This window comes from Hemitrygon akajei, chromosome 14, assembly GCF_048418815.1.
Source record: "Hemitrygon akajei chromosome 14, sHemAka1.3, whole genome shotgun sequence".
Lineage (NCBI taxonomy): Eukaryota > Metazoa > Chordata > Chondrichthyes > Myliobatiformes > Dasyatidae > Hemitrygon > Hemitrygon akajei.
In genome coordinates this window covers 79,340,712-79,368,193 of record NC_133137.1, presented here as the reverse complement: position 1 = coordinate 79,368,193, position 27,482 = coordinate 79,340,712, and the positions used below count along the sequence as shown (strand labels likewise).

Genomic DNA, 27,482 nt, shown 5'->3' with positions numbered 1-27,482 from the left:
CGGACTCCAGACTCTTTGATGATCGGACCTCAAACACGAGGTCTTAGACTCCAGACTCATCATGACGGGACCCCAAACACCAGGCCTCGGACTCCAGACTCATCAATGATGGAATATCAAACACTAAGTCTTGGACTCTGAAATCGTCAATGATAGGACCCCAAACACAAGGCCTTGAACTCCAGTTGATTTTAATTTAAATTATAAATTATTCCACACGAATTGTAGATAAGACACCAGAACAACAGAAATGATGAGGCGGAATTAGTTATTTTCTAAAAAAAGATGTATTTTGTTGAAATGAACGCAGAATGAAAGGGAGTAAGTTTACAGTCTAACCTCAAGGTTTGTTAATGTATATAAATTCCTTGATGTGTTTGCCAACACCACATAAAACTGTAGATTTATTGGAGGGTAGTCGCCATTCAGTGTGTTTACCAGGCTTGTCTCGTTTGATTGAATATTATTTGTCTTTGAACATCTGTTTCATTGAACTTTCCAAACAGTGAGTGTGTTTGATGTTTCTGGGACTGTACAGAAAGATGAAGGTAAGGGTCTCATCTAGCCTACTGGATAGTAAAAGGCCTGGCTGGAGTGGATGTGGAGAGCATGTTTCTATGAGCAGGAGCGTCCAGGATCTGAGGACATAGCCTCAGAATCGAAGGACGTCCCTTTAATACTGAGATGAGGAGGAATTTCTTCAGCCAGAGGTTGGAGAATATGTGGGATTCACTGCCACAGATGGCTGTGGAGGCCAAGTGATTGGGTGTGTTTAAGGCAGAGATTGAGAGATTCTTGATTGGAGGCAAGGGACAGGCTGGTTCAGTCTGGTGCTCCCCGAGGTTTACTCGTCTCTGCACTAAACTGAGGCTGTGGCTTGTAATTAACAGGCTTCTGTGAACTCACTTTCATAACTTCAATTCTGAATGCTATTTGCTTACTTTTATTGTTTGCACTATTTGGTTTTTTTTCTCTGCACGTTGGGTGTTTGACAGTTTTTTTTAATGGGTTCTTTGTTTTGTGGCTGCCTGTCAGGAGGCAAATCTCAAGGTTGTATGAAGTATACATACTTTGATAATAAATGTACTTTGGACTGTAACTGGGGTAGGGGGAAGACTGGAGAATGAGGTTAAAAAGTGTGGTAGAATTGAATGGGGAGCAGACTCAATGGGCCAACTAGCATAATTCTGCTCCTGTATTTTATAGTCCTGTAATCTAACACTGGTAATCCCCCAGAGTGTAGGCACCTTCACGTAGGTCCCTTGATATTTGCTAACAATATGTAAAACAATGTAAAACAGCAGTTGTGTTTCTCCTACAAATATAGCAATCCACTTTTAAATGTGTATGTAATAGAAACGTTCTACAATTAAGCAATAATGTTGATTCCAAACCACGTTTGCAAATAGGAAAGTGTTTGATTAAACCAGTGGAGTGGACAGTTCAAACATTTCAGATAACTTTCTCTTAGAATATAGAACCGTACGGCGCAGGAACAGGACCTTCGGCCCACAGTGTTGTGCTAACCAGTCTTACCTCAGGACTGGTCGATTCTGTTGTGGGCCAGTTGTGCTCCTATGTCTTGTCGTCTTGAGATACAGCGAAAAGCTTGTGTTGCACACAGTTTCTGAAATACATACTTCCCCCTTGCCCACAGTCCCTCTTCTGCACCTTGTCGCACTTTCCTGCAGCGCTGCGGAATTCACCAGTTGTCGAATGCGCAGCGCATGGCGAAGAGTTGCAGGCCTCCTGCAAGCGTGGGCTCAGAAACTGCACCCTGTATTACTGTTCAAAGTTCAAAAGAAAATTTATTATCGAAGTATACATATGTTCCCATGTACTCCCCAAAGATTCATTTTCTTGCTGGTATTCACAGTAGAACAAATAAAGACAACAGAATAAATGGAAAAACTACTCACAAAGACTGACAAACAACCACTGTGCAAAAGACCAACTGTGAAGATAGAAGAAAATAATAATAATAATAAATAACTAAATCACCAGCATTGAGAACATGAGTTGTTGAGTCCTTCAAGGTGAGTCCATAGGTTGTGGATTCAGTTCAGTGTTGAGGTGAGTGAAGTTATCCATACTAGTTCATGAGCCTGATGGTTCAGAGGTAATAACTGTTCCTGAACACGGTGGCATGAGTCCTGAGGCTCCTGTACCTTCTTCCTGATAGGAGCAGCAAGAAGAGATCATGACCTGGGTGATGGGGTCCCTGATGATGGATGCTTCTTTCCTGTGACAGTGTTTCATATGAATGTGCTCGATGGTGGGGAGGATTTTACCTGTGATGGGCTGAGCCATTTCCACTATTTTCTGTAGGTCTCCCAAGAAACCTGACCTTTAACTAAACTCTCACAATGAGGGAGAACAAACCCCACCTCTGGCATCCTGGTTTGGGGAGCTTTGTCCTCGGTGGTGTTGAGGAAATGGGAGCCCCTCTCACAGATTTTTTAAAAAAAAATTAATTATAGATGCAGCACAATAATAGGCCCTACCAGCCGAATGAGCCTGCACAGCCCAATTATACCCGTGTGACCAATTAACCTACTAACACTTACATCTTTGGATTGTGGGAGGAAACCCAGACCGTCATGGGAAGAACGTACAAACTCCCTCCAGACAGCTGTGGGAATTCAACCCCGACTGCTGACAGTGGAGAGCATTTGCCTCCTCAGGACTCTTAAATCTTTTCCAACTCCATGCTCTCTAGCTTTGAACACCCCTGACTTGGGGAAAAAGGCTGTGACTATACATCTTATCTCTGCTTCTTGTGATTTTATATACCTCTATCAGGGTACCCCTCAGCCTTCTTCACTCCAGGGAAAGGGGCCCCAACTTATCCAGTCTCTCCTCATATCTCAAGCCCTCTGGTCCTGGCAAAGAGACCATTTGGCCATAAGACATAGGAGCAGGATTAGGCATTTGGCCCATCAAGTCCGCTCCACACTTCCATCATGGGTAATTTATTATCCCTCTCAACCCCACTCTCCTACCTTCTCCACATACCCTTTGATGCCCTGACTAATCAAGAACCTATCAATCTCTGCTTTAAATATACCCAATGACTTGGCTTCCACAGCCGTCAGTGACAATATGTTCCACAAATTCACCACTCTCTGGTTGACACAATTCTTCCTTAACTCTGTTCTCAATGGACATCATTCTATTCTGAAGCTGTGCCCTCTGGTCCTAGTTACCCCCAGTAAAGGAAATATCCTCTCCACATCCACTCTTTCTAGGTCTTTCATTATTCAAAAGGTTTCAATAAGATACCCCCCCCCCCCCAATTCTTCTAAATTCCAGCAAGTTCCCAGGGGCATCAAATGCTCCTCATACCTTAACCCTTTCACTCCTGAAATCATTCTCAGGAACCTCCTCTGGACCCTCTCCTCTGCCAGCACATCTTTTCTTAAATAAGGGGCCCAGCAGTGCTCACAATACTCCATGTGTGGTCTTACTGATGACTTATAAAGCCTTAGTACAGAACAGGTAACAGTGCAGCAAAGGAACAGTTACTTCGGCCCATAATCTTGTGCTGAACCAATCAAACTAGTAATTAAGCATCTGACTAAACTAATTCTTGCTGCTTACACAGTGTCCATATCCTTCCTCATCAACACATTCATGTGCCTCTCTGAGAGCCTCTTAAACACCTCCATCGTATCTGCCTCCATTGCTACTCCAGGCAGCGCATTCCAGGCATCCACCACTCTCTGTGTGATAAAACTCGCCTTGCACATCACTTTTGAACTTTCCCCTTCTCATTTTAAATGCATGCTTTCTGCATATTTAAACCCTGGATATAAGATATCAGCTGTCTTCTCTATGTATACCTCTCATAATCTTATAAGCCTCTATCAGATCTCCCCTCAGCCGCTCCAGAGAAAACAATGCTCAAGTTTGTTCAAGCTCTCGTTATAGCACATGCCCTCTAATCCAGACAGCAACCTAGCAAACCGCTTCTGCACCCTCTCCAAAGTCTTGCGATCCTTCCTGTAATGGGGGACTAGAACTGAATGCAATTCTCCAGGTGCAGAGTTTTAAAAATCCCTGTGAATCTCTCTGTACTCTTTCTCTCTCTCTCTAGCTTAATCACATCCTTCCTGTAATGTGTCTGGTCTTGCAGAGGTTACTTTGGTGAGCAAGCATTTGGAAATAATCTTTTTAATTGCTGTCGCCAATAAGATGTCTTCCAGAGTTGGGAAAAGCTGATGAGGGCCATTGCAGGGACTGGAATGCTATTTTTGTGAAGCTGGTGTTGGTGAAGGTTTGGGTAATTGCTGTTGTTAAAAGTTCAAATTTCAAAGTAATTTTATATTTATGTGCTGTTTCGAATGTGGGCGATCATGGTCTTTCCATGACCATGATTGTCCTTGGTAAATTCTTCTACAGAGGTGGTTTACCATTGCTTTCTTCTGAGCAGTGTCTTTACAAGACAGGTGACCCCAGCCGTTATCAGTACTCTTCAGAAACTGTCTGCCTGGCGCCAGTGGTCACATAACCAGGACTTGTGATAGGTACCATCTGCTCAGACGGCCATCCACCACCTGCTCCCATGGCTTCACATGACCATGATCGGTGGTCTAAGCAGGTGCTTCACTTTGTCCAAGCAGACTAGAGGAGGGAAGGAGTGCCTTACACCTTTGGTAGAGACGTATCTCCACATTGCCACCCAATGTATACAGCATATCACTATATACTACCTTGAGGTTTATTTTCTTGCAGGCATTCACAGTTGAGCAAAGAAATACACTAGAATCAATGAAGTGCTAACATGGTCTGGATGGTGGGGGTCTTTGATAATGGAAGCTGCTTTCTTGTGACAGCACTGGTGTCAAATGTGCTCACTGATGTGGAGGGCTTTTCTACTGACACCAGGCAGACAATCTCTGAAGAGTATTGGTAATGGCTGGGGGGTCACCTGTCTTGAAAAAAGACACTGTCCAGAAGAAGGCAGTGGCAAACCACTTCTGTAGAAAACTTTGCCATAAACAGTCATGGTCATGGAAAGACCATGATCGCCTACATCATACAACATGGTACATAACATACCAGTGAATGTTTCCTGTTCATTTATCAATTCTACAGTTGGGTTATAGTTATTTCAGACCTATTCCATTCATTTAATTTAAATACCCAAGTGCCAGAGTCGGATTTGAACTCAATTCTCCAGATAATCACACTAGTGTTCTACTTCAATACCCAGGCATAATAATCAGTAGATTGATGGATGCATGAAAAGCAGCTCTTTTTCCCATTATTACCAATTGCACATTCTTTAGAACTAAAAATAGACGATGATTAGAAGATAAAGATTAACTTAATTTGTCACATTTTTGCTCTCTTTTTGCACAACATGTTTAATTTAATTTTTATATAGAGTACTGTGCAAAAGTCTCAGGCATATAAATAGAGGTAGGGTGCCGGAGACTTTTACACATGACTGTATATTGGTTAAAATAGGAAGGAAGATGGGAAACAGAAATAAGAGTGCTTAGCTTTGTATTAGCTCAGTAGTATTAAGTGTTATTTGGTAACTGGACAGATAGAATATACAGAACTGTACTTACTATAAATCATATATATTGATGGATTGCACTGTACTGCTGCCATTAAACAGTAAACGTCACAACATACAATATATCAGTGATAAGAAACCTGATTCTGACTTGTCTTTCAAACATACATGAAATACATCATTTGCGTCAGCGGCCAACACAGTCCAAGGATACGCTAGGGGCAGCCCGCAAGTGACACCGTTTTTCCGGCATGCCCACAATTTACTAACCCTAATTCGTACGTCTTTGGAATGTGGGAGGAAACTGGAGCACCCAGAGGCAACCCATGCCGTCACGTGGAAAATGTACAAGATCCCTAAAGACAGCAGCAGGAATCAAACCCTATCGGAGAACGCTGGCGCTGTAAATTGGTTGCACTAACCGCTGTGCTACCGTGGCACAGTAAACAAATTAGTGGAATCTCTAATGTTAAAACACTTAAAAAATGACTGTAAATATTTGTGTTCATAGTCCACAGGCAGTAGCTTCTCAGAGAGCTGATATGGCGTGTTGTGTCCTGGCCACGGACAGGAATTGCTGGTGTGTGATCTCTCCCCTCTCTGCCTTCCCAGAGATATGACCTAATGGACATCATTGTTCACTGACATAAACTCAGATTCACTCCATCAAAGCCTGTTCATTAATCTGTGGAATTTCCTCTGGTAAATAAGAAGGCACATAAGTGTGCTCTGCCATTTAACATTTGGGCTCTTTGTCTGAGTGGCTGATTGGGACAGGAAGAATACTGAATGGCGTTTCTATGTGCCATGGACACAGCTTGAGGCTGCTGCGCCCTTGATTGAAGTCTACGATGAATCATAAGCTGCTAAACGAGGATCAAAGGGCTTTCACTGTTGACTGCGGCTCTAATCTCATTGAGAAATCTGCCTACAAGTGCTGTGTTGACGACTGTTAAAAAGTAAGTTCAGAAATGTGGCCCAATTTTGATCTCAATTTGTTGAAGCCAGGTCTAATTGTAGTTTTCAAAATTTTTAGGGATTGGTTTAAATAGAATTGCCTTGTTTAGGGTTGAGAAGGTTTTGTAGACTCAGCCAGCTCCAACCCTCCCTACCATTAAGGATGTCTTCAAGAGCCATTGCCTCAAAATGATGGCATCCATCATTTAAGATCCACACCATCAGGGACATGCTCCCTTCAGGATCAGAATCTGAATCATGTTTTAATACCACTGGCATACGTCATGAATGGGTCCCAGGGTGGAGATACGTCTCTACCAAAGGAGGTATAAGGCACTCCTTCCCTCCACTAGCCTGCAGGTCACCCTTGGGCAAGGTGTAGCATCTGCTTAGACCCCCCCCCCCACCCCGATCAGGGTGACATGAAGCCATGGGGGCAGGTGGTGGATGGTCATATGAGCTGCCGGTGCATATCACAAGTCCTGGTTATGCGACCACTGACACCAGGCAGACAATCTCTGAAGAGTATTGATAATGGCTGGGGTCACCCGTCTTGTAAAGACACTGCCCAGAAGACAGTGGCAAACCCATTCAGTAAAAGAAGAATTGCTAAGAACAACCATGGTCATGGAAAGACCACGATTCCCATTTGACACGGCACACAATGAATGACTGATGTCATGAAATTCATTGTTTTGTGGCAGCAGTGCATCACAATAAATAATAACAAAAAACTATAAATTACAGTACAAAAATATAAATTAAATGAAATAAGTGGTGCAAAAAGAGAGCAAAAAAGGAAAAAAAATGTGAGGTAGTGCACATGGGTTCATTGTCCATTCAGAAATCTGATAATGGATTCTCATTACTACCAAGCAACACACACGCAATGTTGAAAGAACTCAGCAGACCTGGCAGCATCTGTGGAAAATACTATAGTCAGACCGAGACCGTTTGTCAGGACTGGAGAAAAAAAGATGACAGAGTAAGAAGGTGGGGGAGCGGAGGAAGAAAAACAAGGTGATGGGTGAAATCGGGGAGGGGGGAGGGGTGAAATAAAGAGCTGGGAAGTTGATTGGTGAAAGAGATAAAGGGCTGGAGAAGGGGGAATCTGATAGGAGAGGACAGAAGCCTATGAAAAGAAACAAGGGAGGAACGCCAGAGGGAGGCGATAGGGAGGTAAGGAGATAGCGAGAGAGAGGGAAATGGGAATGGAGAACAGTGAAGTGGGGCATTACTGGAAATTTGAGAAATCGATGCTCATGCCAATCAGATTGGAGGCTACCCAGCCGGACTATAAGCTGTTGCTCTTCCAACCTGAGTGTGGATTGACATGGCGGAATAGGAATGGGATGTGGATTTAAAATGGGTGGGTACTGGGAAGTCCTGTTTTTTCTGGTGGATGGAGTGTAGTTGCTTGGCGAAGCGGTCTCCCAATCTATGTTGGGTATCTCCGATATACAGGAGGTCTCACCGGGAGCACCGAATAAAATAGATGACCCCAACAGAATCACAGCCTCACCTGGAAGGACTGTTTGGGGCCCTGAATGGTAGTGAGGGAGGAGGTGTAGGGACAGGTGTAGCACATGTTCCATTTGCAAGGATAAATGCCAGGAGGGATATCAGTGGGGAGGGACGAATGGACAAGGGAGCAATCCCTACAGAAAGTGGGGGTGGGGAGGGAAAGATAGCTTGGTGGTGGGATCCTGTTGGAGATGCTGAAGTTATGGAGAAATATGGCCAGAACGTGGAGGCTGGTGGGGTGGTACATGAGGACAGGAGGAACCCTATCCCTGGTAGGGTGGCAGGAGGATGGGGTGAGGGCATTACTACCATCATGGAGGAGGTACAGGAGCCTGAAGAGCCTCACTCAACATTTTAAGAACAGCTTCTTCCCCTCTGCCATCATATCTCTGAATAATCCATGAACCCATGAATACCACCTCCTTGCAGCCAGTCACAGGAAGGGATTACAATCTCCTCTAAATCAGGGAGAAACACGAAAGCAAATTAACACCGACATTTTGAATTTGAAGTTAAACAGAAAATACTGGAAACACTCAGCAGATCAGGCAGCATCTTTGGAGAGAGAAATAGATTTAACATTTCTGATTGATTTTCTCTCCTCGGGTGCACTGCTGAGATGTGCAGCATTTTCTGTTTCAGTGCCGAATGTTGCCATCATGAGCTAATGATCAGGGCAAGCTACTGAGATTAAAACAGAAACTGAAATATTAAAGATAGATTTTCAAAGGTTAACTTTGTTTGTCGCATGTACTGCGTATTGAAACACAGTGAAATGAGTCATTCGTGTCAAATCACATCAGCGAGGATTGTGCTGGACAGCCACGATTCACTAACCCTAGCCCGTATAACTTTAGAACGTGGGAGAAATCAGAGCGCCCGGAGGAAAACCATGCGGTCACAGGGCAGACGTACAAACTCCTTACAGATAGCGCCGGGAATTGAAGCCTGATCTTCCAGCTTGCGCTATAATAACGGCACGCTAACTGCTACGCTCCCAAGCCACGTCTTGGAAATGAACTAAAGAATTGCTAAGTTTTAACTTGACAGATGTGCTCCAGAAGTTCCTGTCAGCTATCCAAATGCTGTCTCCCAGAATTCTATCAGGCATTTTAAATCCTTCTCTAACTAAAGTGGGTATTAATTGGAGATAATTATCAATTAAATTTTATTGGCAGTGCAGGTGCTTTTCTCACTGGTGTCAACAACAATAATGCGTTCAGGGTTTCATGGATTTTGCAGGTATTTGAAAAACATACCACAAAATTCTGGAGGAACTATGCAAGTCAGTCAGCATCTATGCAGAGGAATAAACAGTCACTATTTGGGGGAAGAAGCCAGAATAAGAAGGTGGGGTGGGGGGGGAGGCAAAGGAGTACAAACTGGCAGGTGATTGGTGAGATCAGGGGGAATGAAGTAAGAAGCTGGGAGGTGATAGGTGGAAGAGGTAAAGGGCTGAAGAAGACGGAATCTGATAGGAGGGGGCAGTGGACCATAGAAAAAAGGGAAGAAGGAGGGGACCTAGAGGTAGGTGAAGAGAGGAAGGAGTGAGTCCAAAACGAGAACGTGGAATGGAAAAAGAGAGAAAGGGGATGGGGGAGAATTTATCTGGGAGTTACAGAAATGAATGCTCATACCATCAAGTTGGAGGGTTCTGCCCAGTGGGAATGGAGGGGAAGAGAGAATGTCTGGGGTGGTACTGGATAGTAATCAGTACTGTAGTGGATGTCTGACTTCACAGGGCCACGTGGTACAAACTACAGGCCAGTGGATTATCCTATCAACTTACCTCCTTGACGGGGACTTCATCTTGCACGTAATTGAAGGCAGAGATCCTTGCATGTACTGGTTACTGAGCAATAGAGTAATTGAGTACTACAGTAGAGAAATAGGCCCTTTGGCTCATCTAATCTGTTCTGAATTGTTATTCTATTGTTGTTCAGACCAAACATCAGAATAAGGAAGAAGTGTGATCTAAGTGACTTTGACCATGGAATGATTGTTGGTGGCAGATGGGGTGGTTTGAGTATCTCAGAAACTGCTGATCTCCTGGGATTTTCACACACAACAGTCTCTAGAGTTTCCAGAGACTGGTGCAAAAAACAAAACCATCCAATGAGCATCAGTTCTGTGGGCGAAAGCGTCTTGTTAATGACTGAGGTCAGAGGAGAATGGTCAGACTGGTTCAAGCTGAGAGGAAGTTGACAGTAACTCAAATAACCGCGCGTTACAATGGTGTTATGTAGAATGTATAACACATCGAACCTTGAAGGGGATGGGCTGCAGCAGCGGAAGTCTACAAGCATACATAAATATACTCAGTGCCCACTTTATTAGGTACTCCCTGTAGCTAATAACGTGGCCACTGAGTGTATATCTCTTATGGTGCACACAGGTTGCCTTCTCCAGCTGAAATAAAGCAGCAGCTGGAAGCTTTGAGGGTGAATTGTTCTTCACTCTTTGGCAACTTTACTCCCATCTTGTCATCTCTCCTGCATTACTGGTCTTTTTATTTTCTGATGTTCCATTTCAGTCATTATGTTTCTGTTTGTAAATGATGTTTGAGGATTGACTCATAGAAATAAGTGGGAAGTATCTGTGCTCTGGCATTCGTAAGCGGGAAGAACATCTGGTAATCACTTTTGAGATGACAGCTTGGGAAAATTAAAAAAAACTCTTTTAAAAACGGTAATGGCCTCAGCGGTTGGAAGAACTTTTCTTTCCGAGGGTCAGGTTGGTTGTTTACATTGCAAGACCCCTGAAAAACCAAAAAAAGAAAGGGAGATAGTAAAAATAGCAGAGTCCAGTCACGCTGGCTGGTGACCCAGGGTCATGTTACTCTGAAGTTTCTCATGGATCTCAGTGACAGCAGAATATAAATGTAAGCTGCAGAGATCCTGACAAAGTTTTAGCAAAGTTCATATGATTGGTGATGGATCTGTGGAAGTCATTGCCACAGACGGCTATGAAGGCTGAGCCCATTGGGTATATTTAGAGCAGAGGTTAAAAGGTTCTTGATTAGTCAAGGCGTCAAAGGTTGTGGCGTGAAGGTAAGAGATAGCTATTGAGAGGGATAATAAATCAGTCATAATGGAATGGCAAAGACTTGATGGGCCAAATGGCCTAGCACTACTCATGTTTTGTAGTCTTATAATTGCTGCCAAACTCAATTCTTGCAAATGCAGGAAACCTGAAATAAAATCCAATACACTCAGCAGATAAGGGAGTGAACCTGTATTTGAAGTCCCTAACTCGTCATCAGAAAAATAGTGATCCATAATTGTTGAATGACTTTTTGGTACATTGGTTAATTATTGTCACATGTACAGTGTGAAAACTTGTTTTGTATTCATTATACGGATAATTTAATCACATCAATGTATTGAGGTAGCACAATGCAGAATAAAGTAACGGCTACATACTTTACTACAAATGCCAGTGCTATTAAACCTGATTCTGATTCTGATTCAGATTCTGGGGTAGGAGCTGTCCCTGAGCCTGACGGTTTACAAGCTTTTGTACCTTCTGCCTGGAGGGAAGATGGGAGAGGAGAGAATGTCCGGGGTGGGTGGGATCTTTGATTGTGCTGGCTGTTTTACTGAGGCAGCAGGAAGTGTAGACAGTGTCCATGTTGGGGACTTACATGATGTGCTGAGCGGTGCCCACGACTCTACAGTTTCTTGCAGTTTTGGGCTGAGTAGAATCAGATTCAGGTTTATTATTTAATTTTATAGATTCACCACAGTAATAGGCCCTTCCCGACCAATGAGCCCGCTCTGCCCAGTTAGACCCATGTGACAGTAATCTACCAACCCATACGCCTTTGGAATGTGGGAGGAAACCAGAGCACCTGGAGGAAACCCTCACAGTCAAGGGTAGAACTGATGTAATCTGTGAAATTTGTTGCTTTTTGGACATACCAAGCCACGATAACATCCTTTCTTTGGTGCAACGATGCAAATTGGTATGGGATGACAGCGACAAGCCCAGTTTATTTAACTTCATGAGGAAGTAGTCAAGTTTTTATTCAAGATCAAGTTTGTTGTTATCTGTCTGTACATATATACAACCAAACGAAACAATGTTCCTTTGGACTATGGTGCACCCACAATACTGTACATAGATCACACACAGCACATAAAACAAAATATTGCCATAAGTAAGTTAGTAAAATATAATTTAAAATGCATATAATGCACAGCACAGGTAAACAGTACACAGCTTGCTGTCCCAGTGACGAACCCTCAGTGGTGGCAGGGTAGTGATTAGTCTCCCAGCCTGTGGGAAGAAGCTGTTACCCAGTCTGGCAGTCCTAGTCCTGATGCTGCTGTACCTCCCTCCTGACGATAGTGGGTCAAAGAGATTGTGGGATGGGTAATAGGCATTCTCACCAATGCTTCGGGCTCTTCGTCTGCAATGCTTTCGGTAAATATCACAAATTGGGTGGGGGGTGGGAGGGAGACTCTGGTGTCTCCCTCAGCAGTGTTTACTGTCGTCTGTAGGGTCTTGTGGTCCGATGCATTGCCTCTGCCCTACCACGCAATGATGCAGCCTGACAGGGTGCTTCTGTGCTCTTGTAGGAAGGTTTTAGAATTGGGGGGTGGCAGTGGGTGGTGGCGGGGAAGCTTTGAATGCCCCAATCTCCTCAGAAAGTAGGCACTTCTGTGCCTTCTTGACTAGTGAGAAGGCATTGTGCGTTAGATCGTCCGTTGTGTACGCACCAAGGAACTTTGTGCTCTAGTTGGTGCGATGTGTGAAGGCAGGTCGAACAACACAGGCCATCGGTGATGTTAAGGGATGGAATCTGTGCAAAGTCCAATGTTCAACATAGTTTGGGCAATATCAGAACTTGAGGTGATTGGCCGGTAGTCCACCACAACAGGAAGAGAGTGATTACAGAAAGCAATTAAGGAGGAATGAGCTGCCACCACAGAACTGTAACAACTGTGGGAATAAATACCATTGACTGATTACGTTGTAAAATATTGTTTGCAGCTGGAAATGGACAGCTACTATAAAGTCTGTGATCGCTGCTGTTTTATTGGTGTTCTCGATGTATAGCGTTGGCCCATTGGTCCTTAGCGGAGAAATGGAATGTCCTGGGAATGTTGGCAGGGAAGCAGCATCCAGAATTAATTTTTCCCTGGACAGGGTGCTGGCAGCCACACAACCACAGCTCCTTCATCGCTTTCCCTTGGCCGTTTGAAAGCGGCAGTGATTATTAGGAGCAGCCTTTTGCTTTCAAGCCAGCATTTTGTTAACCTGCAGGGCTGTGGTGAATGGAGGTGTCTGCCTGGCTCACTGTAGTATTCCCCGAGCAGTACTTCCAGAGAGAGAGAGGGAGAGAGAAGCAAGACACTTGAGCTGTTTCAACCCTTTCTCCTCCACCCCAGAAGTCATACACCCTGGCAGGGGGGGTTTATGCAGGGAAGAGACACAAGACAATTTTAGCCTGTGGTGTTTCCAGAGGATCAGCGCTCAGGAGAATCAGTTGGGACTGTACTGGTCTCTGGCTGCAGATGTGATGGCTACAGTCCTCTTTACCTTTGAAGATTTGCTGTACAATTGGGACAGTCTTGTCTGGAACCTCACAGCGCGAGCCCTACGAAACTGGCGCTTTGGGAATCTTCGTGCTTTGCAGTTCCTACTGAGACCATGGTGCATCTCTCACGGTATCTATCAGGTGAGGAGCTTCTTCACCGTCACACTTCCAACTTAATGCTGAATGTAGAACTACACATACTCAGTTCTTATCTCTTGTAGAACGTACCTTCCAAAGCTTACACACATACTCGACTTTTGTAAAATGTACTTTGCAAAGCTGACACACATATTCAACTCTTGATTGTTGTAGAGATACCTTCCAAAGCTTACACACATACTCGACTCTTGTAGAATGTACTTTCCAAAGCTTACACACATATTCAACTCTTGATTTTTGTAGAGATACCTTCCAGAGCTTACACACATACTCAGCTCTTGATTCTTGTAGAATGTACCTTCCAAAGATCTTAAGGCCATAAGACATAGGAACAGAATTAGGCCATTTGGCCCATTGAGTCTGCTGTGCCATTCCATCATGGCTAATTTATCATCCTCTCAACCTAACTCTCCTGCCTTCTCCTCATAACCTTCGATGCCCTGACTAATCGAGAACCTATCAATCTCTGTTTTAAATACACCACATGATTTGGCCTCCATAGCTGTCTGTGTCAATGAATTCCACAGATTCACCACCTTCTGAGAATGCCTTTTAAATGCTGTTTCAACCACTTCCTCTGCACATAGATACCTTTGTGTACGAAATGTCTCCCTCAAGTTCCTCTTTAATCTTTCCCCCTCACCTTAAACCTCTCTAGTTCCTGATTCCCCAGACCTGGGGAAAAGACCGTGTGCATTCATTCTGTCTATGCCCCTTGTGATTTTATACACCTCTGCAAGATCACCCCTTCAGTCTCCTAAACTCAAAGGAATATCTTACACACATATTCAACTCTTGGCTTTTGTAAGACGTACCTTCCAAAGCTTCCAATCTTACGAACCTTTCATTGAGTTCAGTATGACCAATAGTTCAGTATCAGCAGCTAATTAATTTCATAAGGGTTCCAGATGATCCAGAGGCTTTGGTTATCGTAGAACAGAGTGATCGAGGAGTATAAATACATGGTTGTGATATTGAGACGTGATGCACTTTAGGTTGCAGGGAGGAGGGAAGTTGATGGAGAGATCGGGGGTGTCCATGCACACCAAGTTGTTCCAGGTGACACAGTGCTCTCCTCCATGACTCTGTGAAATAGTGCAAAATACCAACTCACGTAGTTGAGAAAGCAGAGAGAAACATGCTTCAGCGTCTCTTCTGAAAGCTTGCATTCCCTCAGCACTGTGGCCTCAGCCTGCTCTCTGTGCTCAGCCAGCTGCAGTGGGATCTGAGCTCACACTCTCTAGCTCTGAGCCACTGAGTGCAGGGTCTTGTATATTCATTATCTGGAGTATGATCTTTCAGATGCAGGTTGGACAAAATTCCTGTTGCTTAATAAGACATTTGAAAGATGTATGCCACTCAGTGGCCATTTTATTAGATTCTTGAGTAGAACCCGGTATGGTCTTCTGTTGCTGTAGCCCATCCACTTCAAGGTTCAGCATGTGTTCAGAGATGCTCTTCTGCACACCACTGCTCTAACACATTTGAGTTATTGTTACCTTTCTGTCCACTTGAACCAATCTGGCCATTCTCTTCTGACCTCTGTCATTAAAAATTGCAAGGTGATTTTTTTTTTCTGTTTTTTGCACCATTCTCTGTAAACTCTAGAGACTGCTGTTTGTGAAAATCCCAGGAGATCAGTGATTTCTGAGATACTCAAACCACCCCATCTGGCACCAACAATCATTCCACAGTCAAAGCCACTTAGATCACATTTCTTCCTCATTCTGAAGTTTGGTCTGAACAACAACTGGACCTCTTGACCATGCCTGCATGCTTTTACATATTGCTGTCACATGATTGGCTGATTAGATATTTGCATTAATGAGCAGGTGTAGCTTGTAACGTGCCTACCGAGTGTATATTTAACACTCTTAGGTTGCCTGGCATGAATAATGTTCATAGCCAGAATCTATTTCCCACGGTGTAACTAGCACTAGAGATCATGGATTGAGGGTGAAAGTTGAAATATTTAAGGGGGAACATCTTCACTTGGAGTGGTGAGAGTGTGGAATGAGCTGCCAGCACAAGTGATGGTTGCGGGTTCAATTGTAACATTTTAGTTTGGATAGGTACATGGATGAGAGAGGTATGGAGTGATATTGTTTGGGTAGAGCCCAGCATGAACTAGATGGGCTGAAGCTCCCACTTTTGTGCTGTAGTGTTCTATGATGCTATCATTATGTAGTAAGGGGTTTAAGGTGAGGTGGAGGAGGTATAAGATATAAGGCAGATTGCACACACATAGTAGTAGCTCCTCTGTGTACTTAAACACTGTACGGTAGCGTAGAAGTTAGCACAGTGCTTTACACAATGTTTTTGGGTCCATGACCCAAATTCAGTTCCTGCTGCTGTCTGTAAGGAGTTTGTCAGCTCGTCCCACAGTCAAAAGACGTGCTGATGGGTAGGTTAGTTGGTCATTGTAAATTGTTTTGTGATTAGGTTAGGGTTAAATTGGGGATTGCTGGGTGGCGTTGCTTGAATGACCAGAAGGGCCCATTCCGTGCTGCATCTCAATAAGAAAAAGTGCTCTTAAATGACACGATCGTATCTGGCTTAACCACTCCTTCTGGCAGCTCATTCCATATACTCACCATCCTCTGCATGGAAAAGTTGCCCCTCAAGAGCTTTATCAAATCTTTCTCCTCTCACTGAGAGCCCATGGCCCTAGATTAAGCTTCCCTACCGTGGGGAAAAACTGTTATCATCAACAATGTTTAAACTTATGAAAGACAACTGGAATGTAAGAGCAGAGATGTAATACTAAGGCCTTATAAAGCATTAGTCAGACCATATTTGGAGTATGAGCTGTTTTGGGCCACTTATCTAAGAAAAGATGTGCTGGCATTGGAGGATCCAGAGGGGGTTCATGAGAATGATCCCAGGAATGAAAGGGTAATGTATGTGAAGCATTTGATGGCTCTGGACCTTGTGTCTTCTGGAGTTTAGAAGAATGGGGGGGGGGGCAGTGTTCTCATTGAAACCTATTGAATATTGAAAGGCCTAAACAGAGCAGTTGTGGAGAGGATGTTTCCTATAGTGGAACATTCTAGGACCAGATAGCACAGCCTCAGAATACAAAGACATTCCTTTAGAACAGACATGAGGAATATCTTTAGCCAAAAAGTGTTGAATGTCTAGAATCCATTGTCACAGATTGTTGTGGGGGCCAAGCCATTGGGTATATTTGAAGCAGAGGTTGATAGATTCCTGGTTAGTCAGAGTGTAAAAGGTTATGGGAGAAGGCAGTAGAATGGGGTTGAAAGGGATAATAAATTGGCCATGATCGAAAGATTCGATGGGCCAAATGTTATAGTTCTCCTCCTATGCTTTATGGTCTCATAAGGTCGCTCTTTGTTCTCCTACAGGGTGACAGTGGCTCTGTTTTTACACTGTATATCTCTATGACTTTATAATATTTAAACACAAGATGATTGAACTGTTTTGGTTTGCACAGTGAATTCCAGACCCTGACGTTGAATGGAAATGGTTAGATAGGATGGAAGTTATTATTGAGTCATGAAGTAACACATACTTCAGACTGTGGGAAGAAACCAGATTGGCTGAGTTTATTGCTGGTGCAAACAGTTTCCCAAGTCATTTCCAAATACAGCAAACTGTGGAGTGGATGGCTTCATTAAATTCTGTCATGAGTGTTCTTTGGATTGGTCCTAATTTGAAAGATGTTGGCGAAGATTCAAAGAATTTGGAAAATGCACTGGGAAACAACAAGCAATGTCTTTATAGGATAACACATACACAAAATTCCAGAGGAATTCAGGAGAGGTCAGGTAGCACTTATGAAGAGGGATAAACTGTTGTCATTTCGAGAGGAAGGGGGCAGAAGCTAGATACAGTTTAGAGTTAAACGCAAGAGAATCTGCAGATGGTGGAAATCCAAAGAAACATACACAAAATTCTGGAGGAACTCAGTGGGTTAGGCAGCATCTATGGAGGAGAATGAAGAGTTGACATATTGGGTCGAGACCCTTCATCAGGACTTGAAGGGAATGGGGCAGAAGCCTAGATATAGAGTTAAACACAAAAGAATCTGCAGATGCTGGAAATCCGGAGTTCATTCCATATAGTCTCCAGTCTCAGCGTGAAAATGTTGCCCATCGTCCCTTTTAAATATTTCCCTCTCATCCTAAACCTATGCCCCAATTTTTGGTTTATTTTCCCCAGGAAAAAAACTGTTCACCCTAACCTGCCCCTGATAACCTTTTATACTTCTATGTGATCACCCCTACATCTCCTGCATTCCAGTGAATAAAGTCCTAGCCTACCCGACCTCTCCCTCTTAACTCAGTCCTTTGAGTCCTGTCAGTTTTACCTCTCAGTCAATCGAGTTATTATTGATTGCCAAGTCAATGTTGAATCTATAATGAGGCCTATTTTTAATGATGGAAATAAAGATTTTAAAGATTAGCTTTATTTGTCACATGTACGTTAAAACCTACAGTGAAGTGTGTCATTGTGTCAGTGACCAACACAATCTGAAGATCTGCTGGGGCAGCCTGTGAATGTCACCATGCTTCCGGTGTCAATATAGCATGCTCCCAGTTTAGAAACACTAACCCATTCGGCTTTGGAATGTGGGAGGAAACCGAAGCATCTGGAGCCAAACCTGAATGGTCACGAGGAGAACATATAAATGCCATAGCGAGAATTGAATCCCAATCGGTGAAAGTTGGCGCTGTAAAACGATGTACATATGGCTGCATTACCATGCCAACCCATAGAATGTTCAAGGAAGCAAGTGATAATGCCCTATCTCACTGAGCAAGGATGGTCCTGAATAACATGAACTCACTCTGTACTTCATGAAAGATCTAAGAAGTGGCAGCAGGAAGACCGACTGGTCTGTTCTAAATCTTTTCTGTCAATTCCACATGTCGTGTGGGTCTCAAACCCACAGGGCCGATCACAGAGAATTTCTCACAGAAGGCCTGCTATTGATATTCTATTATTAGATGTTGGGAGCTGTGTTGCTGCTGAGAATAATTTTGCAGGCTTTTCTTTCCTGATTTTAAAATGTGAAATCAGCAGTTTCAGATTCTTAGCTCTGTACAAACTAACAGAATCTTGGAATGATGTTGCACAGGAACACAGGTTCACTTTCAAGGACTCTGCAACTCATGTTCTCAGGATTATTTGTTTATTTTTAAATTCGCACAGCTTGTTTTCTTTTGGGCATTGGCAGTTTCTCGGTCTTTGTGTGTAGTCTCTCATAAACTCTATTGTCTTTCTTTATTTTCCTGTATATGTGATGCACCATCAATAACTCTCGGAGACGGGAGGCGAACAATAGGCTTTTATTAGCTGCAAGAGACCACGATTAGCAGCAAGAGACCACCACACAACATCCTGGAGACTGAGGGAGGAGCAGTGCCTCCAATTGCCTTTATACAGGGGTCTGTGGGAGGAGCCACAGGAGCAGTCAGCAGAGGGGCGTGTCCAGACAGGTATATGTAGTTCACCACAATATGCCTGCAAGAAAATTAATCTGAAGGTGGTATATAGTGACATATATTTACTTTGATACGTAATTTACTTAGACTTTGAGAAAAAAGCCCTTGAGCCAAATTGGTTCAAGGTACCACCTGATCTATCACAAACAAGAGAAAATCTGCAGATGCTGGAAATGAAAGCAACTCACGCAAAATGCTGGAGGATCTCAGCAGGCCAGGCAGCATCGATGGAAAAGTGTAAACAGTCAGGTTTCGACCCAGGACTCTGCATCAGGACTGGTGGAAAAAAGATGAGAAGTCAGTGGGGAGAGGAGAGGAAGAAATATAAGGTAGTAGGTGATAGGTGAAATTGGAAGAGGGGGAGGGGGAAGTAAAGAGCTGGGAAGACGATTGATGAAGAGATAAAGGGCTGAAGAAGGGAGAATCAGATAAGAGAGGACAGAAGACCGTGGAAGAAAGGGAAGGGCGAGAAGCAGCAATGGGTAGGTAAGGAGATAAGGTGATAGAGGGAAATGGGAATGGGGAATGGTGAAGGAGTGGGGAGGCCATTACCGGAAGTTTGAGAAATGAATGCTCATGCCATTAAATTGGAGACTACCCAGATGGATTATAAGGTGTTGCTCCTCTAACTTGAGTGTGGCCTCATCACAGCAGTAGAGGAGGCCATGGACTGACATATCGGAATGGGAATGGGAAGTGGAATTAAAATGGGTGGCCTCTGGGAGATCCTGCTTTTTCTGGCACTGTCCTGACCTAGTTCCATTTGCCCCATATCTCTCTAAACCAGGGGTTCCCAACATTTTTAATACAATGGATCAATGCTGTTAACCTAGAGGTCTGTGGAACCCAGGTTGGGAACCCCTGCTCTAAACCTTACTGGTCCAAAAATAAATCTAAATGTCTTTTAAACTCTAGAAGTGTACCTGCCTCTACGTCTTCCTCTGGCAGCTCGTTCGATAAACCCACCACCTTACATGTGGAAATCTTGCTTTAAATCTTTCCCTTCTCACTTTAAATCTACACCCCCCCCCCCCGATTTAGATTCCCCGAACCCGTGACCATCCATATTACATACAGTACTGTGACAATGTCTTAGGCACGTATCTATAGCTAGGGAGCCTAAAATCTTTGTATATTACTGCAGTAATTTTATGTATTGTACTAAACTGCTGCCTAAAAGAAAATTCATGACATATGTGAGTGATGATAAAGCTGATTCTGATAGGGGTGTCTATTGTGGACTGAGAGTGCGGAGAGGTCAGGGAGAGGGGAATTATTGTTGGGAAAAGGATGTTTAAAGGTGACGTGAGGAGCAAGTTTTTTATGCAGAGACTGGTAGGTGCCCGGAATGGGCTAGTAGTGAGGCGCTGCCTGTCGAAGGTATTTGAAGTTGGCATTAAGGGCAGCGGATCATTGTGGACCGGTGGCCTGTCCTGTGCAGTGCTGTTCTATATACTATAAGATGCTTAGTGTTTTTCTAAGTCCAGTGAAATCTTTGGGGTGTCTACATTCTGCCTATTCAGGGGTCTGGTCATTCATGGCCCTTCACTATCCCTGATCTTCACATCTCCGCCACTGGTGGCCATGTCACATTTCAACCCAACCCCTGGACCTTCCTGCCCATAGATCTCCTGAACCCACCACAAACTCCCTTGTCGTTAAACCCCCCAATGCATTTCCCTGTGATGTACTGGAAGTGGCAGCCCTCCATATATGGGCTTGTTGGAGGATGAACCGTGGTGTGTCTGCTTTGTCCCAGCCTCATCAAGTGCAAATTAAAAACATTTTGGCATGGATTTTCTTTTTGGACTCTGGGCTGGAGAACTCCCCCATGACAGTTACAGATAATTCCTTTCCTTTTCCTTCTTTGGACTGGGATAAGTGGAAGTTGAAGGAATGCTGGTTGTTTATTCGCTGTAGCCTTTCTGATGTTGGGTCTGAAATACCCATTGTGTTGATGGGCAACAGAAGAACGCAGCGGGCTCGTACACTAATAAGGCATAGATTTGTTACCATCAGTTTGAGGAAGATAGAAGCTTTCTTTCCCGATTTTATCTTCTGAATGCTGGGGCGCCATGGCGGTGTAGTGGTCAGTACAACACAATTATAGCTCGAGGCATCGGAGCTCAGAGATCAATTCCGCATCCTCTATGAAAAAATTTGTACATTCTTCCCAAATTCCAAAGACATAGCGGGTAATAGGTTAATTGGTCATTGTACATTGTCCTGTGATTAGGCTAGGATTAAATCTGTGGGTTGCTGGGCGGTGTGGCTCGTGGGACTGGAAAGGCATATTTTATACTATATTTCTAAAATAGAATAAAACATAACTACAAGGGATTCCTTTAGTGTTTCTGTCTCACATCTTCAGTGACCTGCGTCTATTATTGTCATATGTACCAAGATACAGTGAAAAGCTTTGTCTTGCTTGTCTTGTCTTGATCTGTTCCTGCAGATCAGATCATTGCACAGTGTGTTGAGGTATAAGAAGGTAAAGCAATAACAGAATGCAGAATAAAGTGTTACAGCCACAGAGAAAGTGCGGTGCAGGTAAACAACAAGGTGCAAGATCATAATGAGGTAGATTGTGAGGTAAAGAGCCCATCTTATTGTACTAGGGAACTGTTCAGTAGACTGATAACAGTGGGATAGAAGCTGTCATTGAGCCTGGTGGGACGTGCTTTCAGGATTTTGTACCTTCTGCCCGATGGGAGAAGGAAGAAGAGAGACTGTCGGGGCTAGATGGGGTATTTGATTATGTTGGCTACTTTGCTGAGGCGGCGAGGTGTAGACAGAGTCGACGGAGGAGAGACTGGTTATTGTGATGAGCTGAGATGTGTCCAGAACTCTCTGCAGTTTCTTGCGGTCACTGGCACAGAAATTGCCCCACCAAGCCATGATGCATCCTAATAGGATACTCAGTGGTCCATCAATAAAAATTGGTGACTGTCAAGGGGCACGTGCCAAATTTCTGTAGCCTCCTGAGGATGTAGAGCTGCTTTTGAGCTTTCTTGGCCCTGGTTAGATCAGGACGAGCTATTGGTGATGTTTACTCCTGGGTATTCGAAGCCTTCAATCCTCTTGACCACAGAACTGTTGGTGTAAACAGGAGTGTTGTGATTCAGCTTTCTGAGTGCAATATTATAGAAGACCCTTCATAAATGTAAGTTTTCCAGTTCTAGATTAAGAATGGATCAGCCTATCCACCTGTCAGTCGTTGGTTCACTGACTTCTTTGGGAGCGAGAGGTCGGCTGAGTGTGCCTGCACTGTGGATTGTATTGTTATTTCCCGTACAGAGCTGCAGTGGGCAACACTTTGGCTAGAGACCTTCATCAAGGAAACACTTCGTTACTTGTCCCCAGGGTTACAGAGCACAGCTAGCTAACTGGTTGCATCTGGTCTGGTGTGGAAGGGCCACTGCACAGGATCGGAAAAAGCTGCTGAAAATTGTAAATTAAAGCCAGCTCTGTCATGGGCACTAGCCTCCCCGCATCCAGGACACCTTCAAAAGGTGATGCCTCAGAAAGGCGGCATCCATCATTAAGGACCCCTGTCACCCAGGACATGCCCTCTTCTCATTGCTACCATCAATGAGGGAGGACAGGAGCCTGAAGACACACACTCAATGGTTCAGGAACAGCTTCTTCCCCTCCGCCATCAGATTTCTGAATGGACGTTGAACCCATGAACACTACCTCACTATATTTTTTGCTCTTTTTGCACTACTTATTTAATTTAATTTTTAAACATATACTTATCCTAATTTACAATTTTTTTATTATTATGTGTTGTGAGGAACTGCTGCCACAAAACAACAAATTTCCTGACATATGCCTGTGATATTAAACCTGATTCTGATTCAGATTCTGGCCAGGCTCTGCAGATGAAGACATAAAAGCTGCAGGAATGAGTCGCATGTCAAAAAAGTACCCCTGACCGCAAAAAATTTAACACTCCATGTTTCCTCTCATGTGCACGATGTCTGGAACTATTTCCTTCACTGTGGATATTACCAGATTTTGTGAGGGAGTATCATACAGATTTTGTGTGGGAGTATCATACAGCATCCACTGAGCTGCTGACAGAATTTAGAGGGAGTGCATGTCTCTTAGGTATTTGATTCAAATTCAGATAATTTATTTATTGCATGTACATCAAAACATACAGTGAAATGCATTCTTTTTGTGAATAACCAGCACAACCTAAGGATGTGCTCGGGGCACCCCACAGATGCTGCCACACTTTCCATTGTGAACACAGAATGTCCACTGTGCTCAGCAGAACAATGCCCAACACAACAAGTGGCAAAGCAACTATGGCAAAACAAGCCCCATTCTCCTCCCTCCCCCCCCCTCACTCACTCACTCTCTCACTCTCAGACACACACACACACACCAGTCCTCTAATGCCAGTACAGCCCATCTTCACCCTCCAGACTCCAGACTCGGACTCGCTGATATTGAGCCTTTGACTTCCCCTGTGGACTCACAGAGCACCCACCCACCCATGCACATAGATAGATAGATAGATACTTTATTCATCCCCATGGGGAAATTCAACTTTTTTTTTCCAATGTCCCATACACTTGTTGTAGCAAAACTAATTACATACAATACTTAACTCAGTAAAAAAATATGATATGCATCTAAATCACTATCTCAAAAAGCATTAATATTAGCTTTTAAAAAGTTCTCAAGTCCTGGCGGTTGAATTGTAAAGCCTAATGGCATTGGGGAGTATTGACCTCTTCATCCTGTCTGAGGAGCATTGCATCGATAGTAACCTGTCGCTGAAACTGCTTCTCTGTCTCTGGATGGTGCTATGTAGAGGATGTTCAGAGTTTTCCATAATTGACCATAGCCTACTCAGCGCCCTTCGCTCAGCTACCGATGTTAAACTCTCCAGTACTTTGCCCACGACAGAGCCCGCCTTCCTTACCAGCTTATTAAGACGTGAGGCGTCCCTCTTCTTAATGCTTCCTACCCAACACGCCACCACAAAGAAGAGGGCGCTCTCCACAACTGACCTATGGAACATCTTCAGCATCTCACTACAGACATTGAATGACGCCAACCTTCTAAGGAAGTACAGTCGACTCTGTGCCTTCCTGCACAAGGCATCTGTGTTGGCAGTCCAGTCTAGCTTCTCGTCTAACTGTACTCCCAGATACTTGTAGGTCTTAACCTGCTCCACACATTCTCCATTAATGATCACTGGCTCCATATGAGGCCTAGATCTCCTAAAGTCCACCACCATCTCCTTGGTCTTGGTGATATTGAGACGCAGGTAGTTTGAGTTGCACCATATCACAAAGTCCTGTATCAGTTTCCTATACTCCTCCTCCTGTCCATTCCTGACACACCCCACTATGGCCGTGTCATCAGCGAACTTCTGCACATGGCAGGACTCCGAGTTATATTGGAAGTCTGATGTGTACAGGGTGAACAGGACCGGAGAGAGTACGGTTCCTTGCAGCGCTCCTGTGCTGCTGACCACCGTGTCAGACCTACAGTCTCCCAACCGCACATACTGAGGTCTATCTGTCAAGTAGTCCACTATCCAATCCACCATGTGAGAGTCTACTCCCATCTCCGTTAGTTTGTGCCTTAAGATCTTGGGCTGGATGGTGTTAAAGGCACTAGAGAAGTCAAGGAATGTAATCCTCACAGCACAACTGACCCCATCTAGGTGAGAGAGTGATTTGTGCAGCAAATACGTGATAGCATCCTCCACTCCCACCGTCTAGAGGACATACACAGTCCTCAAACCCCAGGACAGTCTCTCTTCGGCCTTCAGACTCGGACTTGCTGATACTGGGCCTTTGACTTCTCCAGTGGACTTGGACTCACAGATATTGGGCCTTCAGCTTCCCCAGCAGATCCACAGAGATGCCCAGACTCAGGGCTCCGGCACTGGGCCTCAACGCTAGACTTACGATCGTCCTTCAGCCTTTGATCTTCAGCATTGATCCCATGGCTTGCCAGTAACAATGAAAGAGGACCCTGGGTGAGGACCTCGATCTCCAGACTCGCTGATGATGGGATCCCAGATGCTAGGCTTTGAACTCTGGTTTTGCTGACTCGCATATCCTGGGAGGTCACTGACCCTCATGTCTCTTGCTCACATAGAACTTCAGTCCATGTCAGACATACAGACAACATGGATCACCACTGTATGTACAATGTTAGTAGGCCTCAGAAGCTTCAGAATCACACAGAATGGAAACAGACCCATCGGCCCATCAAGTTCATGCCGGCGAAGATTCCCGTCGAAGTTAGTTGAATTTACCTGTGTTCATATTGCTCTAAACCAGGGGTTCCCAATCTAGGGTCTGTGGACCCCTTGGTTAATGGTAGGGGTCCAAGGCATAAAATAGATTGGAAACCCTTGCTCTAAACCTTTCCTATCCAAGTATCAGTCTATTTGCCACATTTACAGCCTTGAGATTCAGTTTCCTACAGGCATTCACAGCAAATACAAGAAACACAATAGAATCAATGAAAGATTGCACCCAGCAGGATGGACAAACTAACCAATGTGCAAAAAAAAACCCAACAAAAGCCTGATAGTTGGGGTAATAACTGTTCCTGAACCTGGAGGTGTGGGTCCTGAGACTCCTGTACCTTCTCCCTGATGGCAGCAGCAAAAAGAGAGCATGATCTGGATGGTGGGAGCCCCTGATAATGGATGCTGCTTACCTGCGACAGGCTTGGGGAGGGCTTTACCTGTGGTGGACTGGGCTGTATCGACTACTTTTTGTAAGATTTTCCATACAAAGGGCATTGGTTTTCCATACCAGGCCATGATGCAACCAGTCAATATACTCTCCACCACACGTTTATAGAAGTTTGTCATAATTTTAGCTGACATTCCAAATCTTCATAAACTTCGAAATGGAGGAGTTGCTGTGCTTTCTTTGTAATGGCACTTACGTGCTGGGCCCAGGACAGATTCTCTGGAATAATAACTCCGAGGAATTTTAAGTTCCTGACCCTCTCCACCTTGGATTCCCTGATGAGAACTGGCTCATGGATCTCTGGTCTCCTCTTCCTGAGGTCAATAACCAGCTCCTTGGTCTTGCTGACATTGAGTAAGAGGTGGTTGTTGTGGCACCGCTCAGTCAGATTTTCATTCTCCCTCCTATATGCTGCTTTGTCACCACTTTTCATTTTTCATTCAGTTCACCGCAGTAGTGTCATCAGCAAACTTTAATATGGGATTGGAGCTATGCTTAGCCTCTCAGTCATAGGAGTAAAGCGAATAGAGCAGGGGGTTAAGCACTCAGCCCTGTGGTGCGCCTGTGCTGATGGAGATCATGGAGGAGATGTTGTTGCCAGTCTGAATTGACAAGGGTCTGCAAGTGAGGTTGTAGAATACACCTTCTGGTGCTACTTAGACACTTCTTCAGTGATGAACCCCGGGTCATAAGATGTTTCGGGTCTTTAATCATCAGACACCCTCACCCGAGCGACCCAGCCGGGGGTGATTAGCCCCCGATTTGTGTCCAAGTGGCTCACTAATTCACGGGTCCCCCCCTCCGGATCCACAGGCACCGCGAGGCCTTTTCCGCAGCCTCCAGAATGTTCGGTGGCTCTTCTGCACTGCAGTCCTTTTACTCCAAGGAGTTTAAGAGTCTGCTGTAATGAATGGCCAGCAAAGCTCTGGCACCCAACTTCGACTGGCTCACAGCGAGATCTCCAGTCATTGCTCCCAGCTTCACCTGGCTCACGGCGAGCTCTCCAGTCATTGCTCCCAACTTCGACTGGCTCACGGCGAGCTCTCCAGTCATTGCTCCCAACTTCGACTGGCTCACAGCGAGCTCTCCAGTCATTGCTCCCAACTTCGACTGGCTCACAGCGAGCTCTCCAGTCATTGCTCCCAGCTTTGACTGGCTCACGGCGAGCTCTCCAGCCATTGCTCCCAACTTCGACTGGCTCACAGCGAGCTCTCCAGTCATTGCTCCCAGCTTTGACTGGCTCACGGCGAGCTCTCCAGTCATTGCTCCCAACTTCGACTGGCTCACAGCGAGCTCTCCAGCCATTGCTCCCAACTTCGACTGGCTCACGGCGAGCTCTCCAGTCATTGCTCCCAGCTTTGACTGGCTCACAGCGAGCTCTCCAGTCATTGCTCCCAACTTCGACTGGCTCACGGCGAGCTCTCCAGCCATTGCTCCCAACTTCGACTGGCTCACGGCGAGCTCTCCAGTCATTGCTCCCAGCTTTGACTGGCTCACGGCGAGCTCTGCAGTCATTGCACCCAACTTCGACTGGCTCACAGCGAGCTCTGCAGCCATTGCTCCAG

General features: G+C 44.6%; 1 protein-coding gene across 6 annotated transcripts in view; it reads left to right on the top strand.

The window, feature by feature from the left end:
- frmd4a (FERM domain containing 4A) overlaps window positions 1-27,482 on the top strand; it is a 496,550-nt gene that overhangs the window by 199,468 nt on the left and 269,600 nt on the right. Inside the window, exon 1 of one of the 6 annotated variants that reach the window (XM_073066420.1) lies at window positions 13,262-13,691. The exons of the other annotated variants lie outside the window; for them this stretch is intronic. Within the exon in view, the coding sequence (XP_072922521.1) occupies window positions 13,533-13,691 (159 nt within the window). The 5' untranslated portion in view covers window positions 13,262-13,532. Of the gene's footprint in view, window positions 1-13,261; window positions 13,692-27,482 lie in introns of those variants that run through there. 6 annotated transcript variants of the gene reach the window in all.